The 13,066-nt window shown below is 46.2% G+C and overlaps 1 protein-coding gene across 1 annotated transcript in view; it reads left to right on the top strand.

Annotated features, from left to right (window-relative positions):
• The window catches only part of CPNE3 (copine 3), a 493,182-nt gene extending 480,666 nt beyond the window's left edge, over window positions 1-12,516 (top strand). Inside the window, exon 16 of the mRNA XM_078687070.1 lies at window positions 11,936-12,516. Within this exon, the coding sequence (XP_078543196.1) occupies window positions 11,936-12,046 (111 nt within the window). The 3' untranslated portion in view covers window positions 12,047-12,516. The remainder of the gene's footprint in view (window positions 1-11,935) is intronic.
• Window positions 12,517-13,066: the final 550 nt, after the last annotated feature.

Raw genomic sequence — 13,066 nt, 5'->3', positions numbered from 1 at the left:
AACTGGGCCAGCCACCGTGACATAATGAAACCTGCAAAGGAAGTGAGATGACTGAATATGTATTCCTTATCATTATTTATTGTGCAAGTGGATGGTGGCGTGTCCCGCTGTTAACTGGAAGGAAAAGACAATGGACAAAGACTCACACACATAAAACATAAAGCACACACACTATGTCAAAGGATCTGATCTATTGATCCGTAGCGTTGGTGTCATATCTCATCAAATAACGTATAGTTAATAATATTCTGTCAGGAAAGGTATTGTGGTAGGGAAAATAAAACATAAAGCACACACACTATGTCAAAGGATCCGATCTATTGATCCGTAGCGTTGGTGTCATATCATCAAATAACGTATAGTTAATAATATTCTGTCAGGAAAGGTATCGTGGTAGGGAAAAATAAACCTACTTGGATTCAAAGGAAAGCGTGCCCCATGAGCCTGTAACGGGTGGAAGGGGTGCCCATAATTGCAACCTAGAGGGAGAAAAATACATAGCGGAGGTATGTCTCCAAAGTGGTTGACTCAGCCTGAAACAAGCCTTCCAAAAGTGCAAAGGACCCCCGGATATGCCGTACTCGCTGCTACTGGGACACTGCCCCGCCATGTCTGGCGGCTCTGCTGGACAATGGAGCTCGGTCGGGAAGGGGTTTAAATACAGTTACTGATTGCTGTTCGCGCTCTGGAGTCACCAACTGATGGGATGCACCTGAATTTTGCCGGGCTCAGGAAGCTGGAGTGCTAACCCTCTGTGCTTCTTAAGAGAGGTTACGGTGCACTGAGCCGCAGCGTGACGCCGTCACTGAATATGGCGTATACGGTGTTTGGAATGTTAAACGCTGGTGTGCTAACCTAATGTTAGAAGTGGGGCGAGAAAACAATAAAGACTGGGTATTGGCTTAAAAATTATAAAAATCAAGAAGACGGTGGTACGTCGATGGTACCAATGCTTGTAGTCCGAGAGAATTCCAGGTGATGTTGGCAAACATATGCCCTCCCAAAAATAGGGGTACCTGTAAGGTGTAATATTAAGACAGAAGGAGGGACACATTAAACCGACTCTTCCAAAGAGTACCCAGAACAGAAAGTTCAAGTGGTATTGACGTTTGAATCTGATATTGAGAGGTAGTAGCAGTGGCCATTGCACTGCTAACACCGTGCAGGTGTAGGAGAGGTGTTCAAAATGATTAAAATCGGTGGTAAAAGTGTACCCACTGCATGAGGCACCAAGAGTTGGTAGGGGTCCCTCAAAGGCTGTCTTGTGATAAAAATGGTGTTAGTCAAGAGGTTGCACAGGGATATCAACTGTAGGGATTCCAGTCTTCTAACCCATCTCATGAGAACTGGTTGCATGGTATTTCATCGTTGAGCCTTTCGTGTGTACCCAGACGAAACACCCATCTTTGTTCCTTCCTAAAGAGTCCAATCTCACTATTGAGTTGTTCAATTACGGTCCACTTTAAATCGCTCGTTCCATGATTGTGGGTAAGGTAGCAGGTTGCCATATTGGTTGTGCTTCTTCTGCAGTGAATGTTGCTCTTATGTTCCCCAATACGAATTTTGACGGGTCTCGTGGTCATTCCAATATATTACAAGCTGCATAGGCAGGTAATAATATAGACAAGGTTCCTGCTATTGCAAATAGTGAATCCTCTTTGTTTCCATTCACTACCATTCCTGAATTTCAAAAATCTACTTTTGCGGGTCAGGTGGCATGCGCTGCAGTTGCTACATGGATGGTGTCCCTGATCTGGTGGCAATAGTTGGTCCCTAGATCTGGTGGGTGGGAGTCTCTTAGGTCTTGTATGGACAAGCATGTCCTTTAAATTCCACCCTCTCCTGTGAACAAACATTGGTTTGGGGAAATTTAATTGGTAATTGTTGAGGAGTATCCAGTGTTTATTCACCACCTTGGTGATCTGATTCGAATGTGTGTTACAAGTGGTAATGTTGATGGGTCGTTCCTCTTGCTCAGTTGTCACTTTGTCCTCCAACAGAGAGTCCCGATTATTGTTTTTTGCCCTTTTCATGGCCTTGTCAACGACCTTTTTAGGATATTTCCGTTTCAGGAGTTTTGTTTGTAAGTCAGCTGCCTGGCTCCTGTAATCATGTAACTCCGGGCAATTCCTCAGAAGGCGGAGGAATTGTCTGTAGGGAAGGTTCTCCCTCAAATGGCGGGGATGAAAGCTATTGTACATTAGTAAGCCATTCTTAGCTGTCAGTTTGAAGTGTGTCTTGGTCTTTAGGTTACCTTCATCTGGGTAAATGTTGAGACCAGGTATACCAAATTGGTAGATGAGGTGGTACTAGTAAATTTCAGAAAACTGTTCTGTTCCTTCAGCCATACCATGAAGGCTTCAGTGGATGGGGTGTCCCCTTTCCAAATTACTAGTATGTCATCTATATACCATTTCCACGTTTTTATGTTTTGGTAGAAGGGGTTATGGGAGTTCAGGATCTTCTTGGACTCCAGATGGTACACGTAGAGACCAGCCAGGCTGGGAGCAAAAGTGCTCCCCATGCTGGTCCCGTGCTTCTGTAGATAGTAGGTGCCTTCATACATGAAGTCATTTTTTGTGAGTGCCAGGGAGACGCACTCCATCACCACATTTCGTGGTGTTTGGTATTCTCACTCGGTGGAGAACAAAACCTCCTCAATTATAGTCAGTCTCATTGTGTGGGAGGCTTGTACATAGGCTCTTCACATCGAGTCCTATGAGGATGTTCTGCTCTGGGTCGAACTCAATATTTTGAAGTAGTTGTAGCACCGCCTTGGTGCCTTTCAAATAGGTATCAGTTGCTCGGACCATTGGGCGGAGGAATGCATCCGCGAATTTGGACAGAGGCCCCAAAATTGAGTCTATCCCAGAGACAATTGGGCGCACTGGTGGTTGCCCAAGATTCTTATGAATCTTGGGTATAGTGTAGAAATTTGGGATCCTTGGAGATTTTTTAGTAAGTGTTAGCCCTGGTCTTGTCCCACATCGATTATGCGAACTCCCTATACTTCGGCCTGCCTTCATACCTGACAAAGAGACTGCAACTTGTGCAGAATTAGGCCGCAAGACTCATTTATTGGCAGCCCAGATGGCAACATGCTTTCGCTCTCATGAAGAAGCTACATTGACTCGCTGTACTCCAACAATGTACCTTTAAAATCTGCTGTCTTATCTTCAAATTGTTACATGGTGCATGCCCGGAATTCATCTCCAATATCATTCAGAGATATACACCTACCCGCGATCAGCTCACACGAACCTGCAGGTCATCCTGTACTACAAATCAAAACGGTTAGGTGGCAGTAGATTCGTTGTACCTGCCCCCTGCTTTTGGAATGCCCTGCCTCCTTAAAACATGGCTGTTTACTCAGGCGTATGATGAACTTCAAACTTGGCTGTTTACCCAGACATCTGATTATCCGCCCAGGACTCCGGTCACTCCTATAGTTAGCGCCATAACAACATAAACTATAAAGGTTGTCTTTCTTCCTGTACCAAGTTGATTAAATAACCATTTTAGGATAAACATGTTCTTCAGAATTGTCTGCTTTTAAACTCACATCCTATAATATTGAAACTCTCGGTTTGTCTCATATTAAAATAGATAAGTTATATTTGCACTTAACTGGGTGCATTGTGAAAAGAGGATAACTTAATACAGGATAGCTTCACATGGGCATAAAATGGCATGTTGTGCATTCTCAGCAGTGCTGTAAAATAGCAGTCAAATAAACTTTACAACAGCATTAACAGGGGACAGTAACTGATAAAGATGGAATGTGCCCTGTGCTTACATCAAAAGCATCCAGCTATTAAATCATGCTCTTAACATAAAGGCAACTCTAAAGTAATTACAAAGTAAAAACAACAAGCATTGGCAAAGCCAATTGGTCTTGCGTATGTGAGACTATTGGCTTTATATGTAATCAAAAATGAACTGGTCCAACAAGATTTAGTACAGGACTCAAAATGGTATGTATTGGGAACAGAATGTGTTCCTTCATGAAGCCCTCACCCACCTACCTAGTTGGTGGCATGCTTCATCATCGGGCCCACCCAGTGATACCGAATGTGCAATGGGTGCTCCAATTCCTGAAACATGGCGTGGCGCAGAGATTGTAGCTATCTTTAAGAAGGGGGACCGTATGAACCCAGCGCACTATAGACCGATTAGTCTAATCGACGTCCTACAAAAGGTCTTTGCAAGGCACATTTTAAATAAACTGAGTTCTTGGATTGTGGAAAATAGTATCCTAACCAAGTACCAGGCAGGTTTTAGGGAAAAAATTAGTACAACTGATCAAGTGTATAGATTTCTTTGTATTATCTAGAAGTATATTAAAATAAGAAAGGCGCATCTGTATATTGCATTTGTTGACCTCAGGGCAGCTTTTGACCTGGTCCCCAGAAATGCACTGTGGAAAACACTAAGGGATCAGGGTGTCCCGGGGGACATTTTAGCACAGGTTATTAGGCTGCATGAGGCTAACTTTGCTAGGGTCAGATGGGGCCCAAATGGGGAACTGACAGATCGTATATATATATATATATATATATATAATAGGAGTGACCGCTGTGCCTTTCTCAAGGCCGGGTCACCCCCTTGCTCCCCACGCCTGCTGATCGCCAGCCTCCTTGCCAGCCTCCTTGACGCCGACGCTGACACCGTCGCCCCCCCAGCCTGGGACTGGACAACAACGCACACAACAGCAAGGAACTCTTCAACATCGTCAAAGAGCTCTCCAACCCCAATGCCGGAAACAACGACATCACCCCTTCGCAAGACCTCTGCAACTCCCTCGCCTCCTACTTCCACAACAAGATCGCGGACATACACAACAGCTTCAGCACTCAACCGACGCACGCCACGACCGAACCCCCGCCCCCCACCACCACCCTCCGCGCCTGGACCCCGATCAACACCGAAGACACCATCCGCACGATGAACTCCATCCACTCCGGATCTCCGACCGACCCCTGCCCTCACCACGTCTTCAACAAGGCCGCCGCTGTCATCGCACCCCACCTGCGGGACATCATCAACACCTCCTTCGACACCGCTACCTTCCCGGAGAGCTGGAAGCACGCCGAACTCAGCGTCCTACTCAAGAAGCCTTCAGCCGACCCCACCGACCTCAAGAACTACCGCCCCATCTCGCTGCTCCCGTTTCCTGCAAAAGTCATCGAGAAGACCGTCAACAAGCAGCTGGCCGCCTTCCTCGAGACGAACGGATCCCTCGACCCCTCGCAGTCAGGCTTCCGGGCAAACCACAGCACCGAGACCGCCCTGATCGCAGCCACCGATGACATCCGTGCCCTGCTCGACAACGGAGAAACAGCGGCCCTCATCCTCCTAGACCTCTCCGCGGCCTTCGACACTATCTGCCACCGTACCCTAGTACAGCGCCTCAGCAACGTCGGAGTCCAGGAGAAGGCACTGGAGTGGATCATCTCCTTCCTCGCCGGAAGAACACAGAGAGTCCGCCTCCCTCCGTTCAGATCGGAAGCCACCGAAGTCATCTGCGGCGTCCCTCAAGGCTCCTCGCTCAGTCCAACCCTCTTCAATGTCTACATGGGCCCCCTCGCTGACATCGCACGCCAGCACAACCTCAACATCATCTCCTACGCCGACGACACCCAGCTGATCCTCTCCCTCACCAACGACCCCGCCACCGCCAGAGACAACCTACACGAAGGGATGATAGAGGTAGCCGAATGGATGAAGAACAGCCGCCTGAAACTGAACTCGGACAAGACGGAAGTCCTCATCCTAGGATCCTCACCCTCCGCCTGGGACGACTCCTGGTGGCCCCCCGCCCTGGGCAACGCACCCCAACCCACAGACCACGCACGCAACCTGGGCTTAATCCTGGACTCCTCCCTCTCCATGACCAGACAAGTCAACGCCGTCTCCTCGTCGTGCTTCAACATCCTGCGCATGCTACGTAAGATCTTCCGGTGGATCCCCACCGAGACCAGGAAGACGGTCACCCAGGCCCTCGTCACCAGCCGTCTGGACTACGGCAACTCCCTTTACGCCGGAACCACCGCCAAACTCCAGAAGAGACTCCAGCGGATCCAGAACGCCTCAGCACGTCTCATCCTGGACATCCCCCGGCGCAGCCACATCTCCGGACACCTGAGAGACCTGCACTGGCTCCCGGTCAACAAGAGAATCACCTTCCGACTCCTCACCCACGCACACAAAGCCCTACACAACAAAGGCCCGGGATACCTCAACAGCCGCCTCAACTCCTACGCTCCCAAACGCCAGCTTCGATCGACCGGCCACGCCCTCGCCGCCGTCCCCCGCATCCGAAGAGCCACCACAGGAGGACGGTCCTTCTCCTACCTCGCCGCCAAGACATGGAACTCCCTCCCGACCCACCTCCGCCGGACCCAGGACCACCTCGCCTTCAGGAAGCAACTCAAGACCTGGCTGTTCGAGCAGTAGCGGACCCCCCCTCCCCAGCGCCTTGAGACCCTTTGGGTGAGTAGTGCGCCTTATAAATGCCGTGATTGATTGATTGATTGATTGATTGATTAAGACAAGGGTGCGTGCTTGCCCCCACACTGTTTGACACCCAAAGGCCTACAAAACCTACTTTATACTTTTAGAATCTACTGTGAGACCAAAGGACTAGAGATCAATTCATCTAAAACCAAATATAAGGCAGTCAACTCGCATAAAACTTAAAAAAAACTTTGTCTGTTAATACAGAAAGAATAGAATATGTGTATAATTTTAATTACCTAGGCATTACTCTAGATACTAAACTAGATTGGAAGCCCCAGCTGGACAAGAGTGAAAAATTCTTGTCCAGAGTAGCCAATCAAAAGCCGGCTCCCCAGTATTGGAGCTATACAAATATAAGGTGCAATATGCTTCCCTTTATGGTGCAGAACTATGGGGTTATGCTATGCTATGCTATGGACACTTATAGTGCGCACAGATGCTCCAGCAAAGGAGCGTCCTGGCGCCCGACAAGGTAGAACACAACACCGCTAAATGCAAAGACAGAAAAAGGGGAACAGCTACGAGGGCGAAATTTAAAATAAGAAGGTTTTAATGGCCTTACGAAACAGCAGGAGGTCCTCCAACATACGGATCTCTACCGGAAGAGAGTTCCAGATAGCCGCAGCTCTCACTCGAAAGGAACGGCCCCCAGCTCGGCTGAACTTGAACCGGGGGACCACAGCGAGAGCTTGGCCCAAGGATCTGAGAGAGCGTGTCGGGACATACAAAGACAAGAGGTTGGCAAGGATCTGGGGAGCAGAACCTTTCAAGATTTTGAAGGCCAGACATAAGACCTTAAAATGAATTCTCATCTTGACCTGCAGCCAGTGCAAGGATCGTAGGGTGTTAGAAACGGAGCAGAACCTGGGCAGGCCAACTACCGCTCTGGCTGCAGCATTTTGAACGCGCTGCAGGCGAGTGATTTCTGCCTGATTGGCCCCCACCAGAAGAGAGCTGGCATAATCAAGCCGGGACATCACCGTCGCCTGAATCACCAGCTGCCTGGTCGGGGCATCAAAAAATTTGAGGACATGTCTTAAGCCCCGAAGAACACCAAAGCAGCAGGCCGCAGTTCTCTTTGAGTGGCCAACAAAGCTGAGGGTGGGGTCCAGCCAGACTCCCAGGTTTCTTAATTCCGTAACCGGAGTCGGAGATGGCCCTAGTTCCGGAGGCCACCACCTGTCCCCCCAGAGTTCCGCTCTCTTACCGACAATCATGATTTCAGTCTTTTTTGCGTTAAGCTGGAGACAGTTGGCATTCATCAAGCTAGCCACCGCCCTCAGTCCACTCTGGAACCTAGGGGCATCCCGCTCAGCATCCCCACTGATAGTGACCGCTAGCTGAGTGTCGTCGGCATATGAGACCATAGTCATGCCCCACTGCTTGACGACATCAGCCAACGGTCTCACGTATAGATTGAATAACGTGGGACTCAGCGAGGATCCCTGCGGAACCCCCTTGTCCAGAGGATGGAATTTGGACTGGTGAGGTGGGATGGCCACGCAAAAAGAGCGATTGTCGAGGAAGGAGCGGAACCACTGCAGAGCAAGCCCACCGATGCCAATCTCCTCCAAGCGATGCAGAAGAATACGGTGAGAGACGGTGTCAAAGGCGGCGCTAAGGTCTAATAATACAAGCGCCGCCATCTGACCCGCATCCAACACCGCACGCAAATGCTCCACCATGGCGAGAAGGGCTGTCTCCGTGCTGTGGCCAGCGCGGAAACCGTTCTGCGTGGGGTCCAGGGCATTGGCCCGAGTAAGATGGTCTGAGAGGGCCAGATTAACGTGGGCCTCCGCAACTTTCGCCGGCCAAGGGAGCAAAGAAATAGGACGGTAGTTCTCAGGTTTTAGTGGATCCAACGAAGGCTTTTTCAGGATTGGAGAAACCACCGCCTGCTTCCATTTGGCTGGAACCATGCCCAAGGCCAGTGAAAGATTAATCAGGGAGCACACCGTGGAGCGTCCCAAAAAAGACTGGTCTCTAAAAAGGGCAGGTCTTAACGGATCCAAAGGGGAGCCGGACTTGATTTGCTGGGCCAATTTGTAGAACCCCTCGGGTAGTAGCGGGGGAGGAGAGTGCAGGATGGTATGACCTTGAGTGCAGTCTGGGGCTCCTGGAGATGGTCCAATACTAGGGAAAGCCTGATAAATAACCTGGACTTTCTCCAGGAAAAAGGATGCCAGCGCCTCGCAGTGGGAGGTGGAACAGGCTTCCGGGGAGGAGATCCTTTTCGCCAAAAGGTCTTTAAGGACTTTAAAGATGGTTTTAGACGGGTTCGGACTGTTGCGGAATTCCGAGGAATAGAACGCCGCGCGAGCTCTACAGATGGCTCGATGGTAGATGGTACACTTTTATGGCACAAGAGAACATTTTCTTTAGGAAACTTTAAGTATCCCAAGGCCTACACCTTTAGTTCCTCTTGTAATGAACTTACACATCCATCGTACTGATGACCACGCAGCTCTACGACCATTACTGTATTGGGTCCGCTTGTGGTCAACAGACCAACTTGCTCATTACAGAGAAGCATTACAGGAAATTCTGAGAATAAAAAACATGAGGTTGGCGTGGATGATCCATATCGAAGACTGGTTTACTAAGTTGGGGCTGAGACACTTTTGGGAGGACCCACATTGCCTGACCCTGAGCTGTAAAAAATTGTTAAAGTTAAGATACTGGGCGTTTATTCAAAACTCCCAGTTAGACAACCCCAAACTGAGCACCTTATCTTTGAGGTATCTCTCAATGAAACCAAGTAGCAAATTTGAGTCGTTTTTGGATGAAATTACACCAGGTCTTGCTAAATCCCTGTACTTAAAATTTCTTTATGGTATTTTACAAATGAAAGCTGTGACTATAAAATTGGACAGGAAAGGAAAATGATGGTAGTTGTGAATTCTACAATATAGGCGCCAAAGAGAATGAAGGACATATACTATTCTTCTGCCCCGCTTACACCCATGCTAGGAGAAAATGGATCAAACCAATTTGATCCAATTTGTCGCCTTCTGGGATTTAGACGCTGCAGTGAGGCGGAAAGAATATTGCAAACGGACACTACCCAAACTATTGTGTTTAGCATAAGCAGATACCTCTTCTTTGTAGATCTAATAAGGAGGAGAAGGGGTTTTAAGTTTTAGCTTCTTTTGTGATTAATCTTGTGCAAGGCGAATAACAATAATTCGTAAAACGTATTGGTTTGGTTTCTGTATGTAATGCAGATAGTTTTTATTATATTTTAAGAAGGAAATAACGTCATATAAAAATTTTGTTTAAATGAATTATCAACAATGTAGTTTTACTAAAAAGATATTCTTGACGAATGTTCCATTATTTTAAGATTCCAAAACTGTATTTATTGTTTTAAATATTAGGAAAGACCTTTTATTGGGACTTCGATTAGTTCTTTTTTTTACTATGTCGGAATGGATGTGCGAGGGATTGAAAAATTTGTTTTATGATTGTTTTATATTGTATGTAATCTTTTATGGTTTCTTATAATCGAAATAAAGATTATTGAGTTGAAACCGAATGTGTCCTGGGTGTGCTTCAACGCCTGTGTTACAGAAGAGCTGGTATGTTACTGAGAGTGCAGTGGTGGTAGAGTGATACGTGAATAGGTTAAAAACTATCCAGTGGTCCCAGTGCCAGTGGGGGCTATCTTCAATATCTGGGCCTCTGGTAGCGTTAAAAACAAGGCAGTGGATGTAGGTGGAGTGGTGATTATAAACTCCTGCATCTAGTGGTAGGTCTACATGTTTCAGCCAGGCCTTGTCTTAAACTGGCTTTCCTCAGGACCAAAAAACTGTGAAGGTGGACACTACACTAATAGTGAGTGTGTGGTTTAAAATGTGTTGCACGCACTAAGGTGCCTTACGTGTGGGAGGGGGGGGGGGTTCCCTCTCCAAGCGTAACTGTACACACAACATAAATGACAGACAAAACATACAGGGAAGAGTCTTAGCATGGTTGCAGTAAAAACAGCTAAATAGTATTGTTTCTGGTGATGATGCGCATATAAAGCGGGTAATATGCGGTTAATTGTGTGGCCGTATTGGTGGTACCGATAGGTGATTTTACTGACATGTGGATAGTTTTTAACCTGTTCACGTATCACTCCACCACCACTGTACTCTCAGTAACATACCAGCTCTGCTGTAACACAGGCATTGAAGCACGCTCGGGACACATTCAGTGTCACTGGGTGGGCCCGATGATGAAGCATGCCACCAACTAGGTTGGTGGATAAGGACTTCATGAAGGGACACATTCTGTTCCCTGATACATACAGTTTTGAGTCCTGTACTAAATCTTGTTAGATTAGTCCATTTTTGATTACATATAAACACTTTGGGTATTCAGATTGGCTACCCAGTCCTCTCTCTCTCTTTGATAATTGGAGACTATTGGCTTTGCCATTGTCTTTTGACCATGTTATACCGCAGCATGGCTAAACATTAGTGCTGTAGCTTAGTGGAGAGTCTCGTTAAGCTGAGTGAAGTGGTGTAGAGTTGTGTAGAGTGACATAGCGTACAGTGGAGTGGCAGAGTAGAGTGGCTTAGAAAGCAGTGGAGTGGCGTACATTAGAGTGGAATAGCGTAGAGTTGAATGGCAAAGAGTAGCACAGTTGTGGGTGCAAGTAACTAAAGTGTCAAAGACAACAGAGAGGGTGAAAGCAACATAAATAATAGGCTGTATGCTAGTTTTTAAAGTAGGAAATGCACTTTGCACAACCGGGAATGAAACTGAAATATGTGTAAGATTAAAAAAAAGTGATTTGCAAACGAGGAAGAACACATGTACTTGGTCCATGCTGCAGGGTGGAATGGAAGAGAAGCTTAGGGGAGCTGAGCAATATAAAGATTGCAAATGAAAGTAACAATGAAAAGAACTAATGGTATTCTGTGGGATGGTTGTAAGCCCACTGATTTATAAAAAATGTCTCGGCAGCACAGTGCATACACTATGTAGGCAAGACCTAAAAAACACTGGTACTGAATGGAACTAACTTGTGTGCGGATGTGCTCTGTTTGAAAGAGCAAAATGCTGTTACTCAGAGTGAACTTAGCCAGTGGCTGAAATAGGCTGATCTATTGCCCCATGCTGTTCTGGGCAGAAGCAAAATGTGAATGACACAACACATCAATAGATGGAGAGGTGGCTAAAAGCAAAACAAAAAGGTGTATGCTAAGACCTGACTTTAAATGTGAAACAGGTTTGTGCGGAAAACCAGTGTGAATGAGTGAATACTATCTGCTGTTCCAGTTAATTTGGTTGACATTTACCTTTTGTTTATAAAAGTAATTATGTTAAATTTGAAGAAACCCTGCTTTACAATGTAGTAACATACTCACCTGTGCGGCCACCATGTTAGAGTTCACGATTACTAAATAAATACATATGTTTTCTTCAGGCTCCAAAAGAATCCCTGGCTCAGAGCGTCTTGGCTGAGGTGCCCAATCAAGTCGTATCTTACTTCAATATGTACAAGCTCCGCCCACCCAAGGATCCCGCTGCCAAATAGGAAATCTCGTGATGAGACATGCAAGAATGGCCCCGTGTAATTCAAGTGATGGACGAGTCCAAGATGTGCCCTGCAGTCTTCATGAACTCTAGCGTTTAATCTCTAGCCGATGTCGCCATATAACTACTATAACGTAATATAGTAAAAGTAGACACTCAGGAGCACGTGCTTTTCCACAGTGGATGAGCAGTCATAACTACTTAATCTTGTAGCTATTCCTATTGTAAATATTAGTAAAATAATTTCCTTTGTCCATTCAACGATGAAGAAGAATATTAAATCAAAGCTAAAACTGTTGTAAAAGTAAATATATCAGTCAATTGTAGCATAAAATATACATTTTTTATTAAATATGAAACGTGCAGCTCTGTCTTGTAAATGCACAAGGCATGTTTTAAATGTCATTTTACAGTGTTTATAACATGTTTCTAAACATATAAGCAAGTTTTAATAAAAACAAAAATCGCTAATTTGAGCTTCATAGCCTGGTTTCTCACATATGATGTATGTATTTACTGTTCCAGTAACTTGTTTGGTATTTATAGTGTTTACAAGACAGAATGATTTTGTTATATGTCCAGTAAGTCATATCAAAATGTTCATTCCGCTTTCACACCACAGCATCTTTTTTTCAGTTGTCCATACTTGTAGGAACCTAAAACATGCCAGCAGTCATTTGTGTACAATGGGACACAATAATTTGTATTAAGTCAAGAGAAACATATTGTACAATGTATAGTGCCCCCAAGTGATGACATGCGTCCATTGAGACTACTGATTGTTAGATAGATTGTTCCAGATTACTTTTTAAAATCTAAAAAGGCCAGCTAAAACCACAGAATTCTGTAAAGTGTGTTCCCTGTAGTCACTGACGTGAGGTTTTACCTTCCAGCTCCTTGGACAATTTCACCTCTTTCCAAAACCCACTGGGTTTGCAGGTGACTCTGAAAAGCTGCTCAAGGCTCCACATTTTACCATCAACCGCATCCGTGGCACAGCATTTGCTGCCTGCTTTAAAAC

The sequence above is a fragment of the Lissotriton helveticus genome, chromosome 4_1 (genome assembly GCF_964261635.1).
Source record: "Lissotriton helveticus chromosome 4_1, aLisHel1.1, whole genome shotgun sequence".
In the NCBI taxonomy this organism is placed as follows: Eukaryota; Metazoa; Chordata; class Amphibia; order Caudata; family Salamandridae; genus Lissotriton; species Lissotriton helveticus.
Note: the sequence above shows the minus strand (reverse complement) of the source record. Positions and strands in the feature narration are given on the sequence as shown.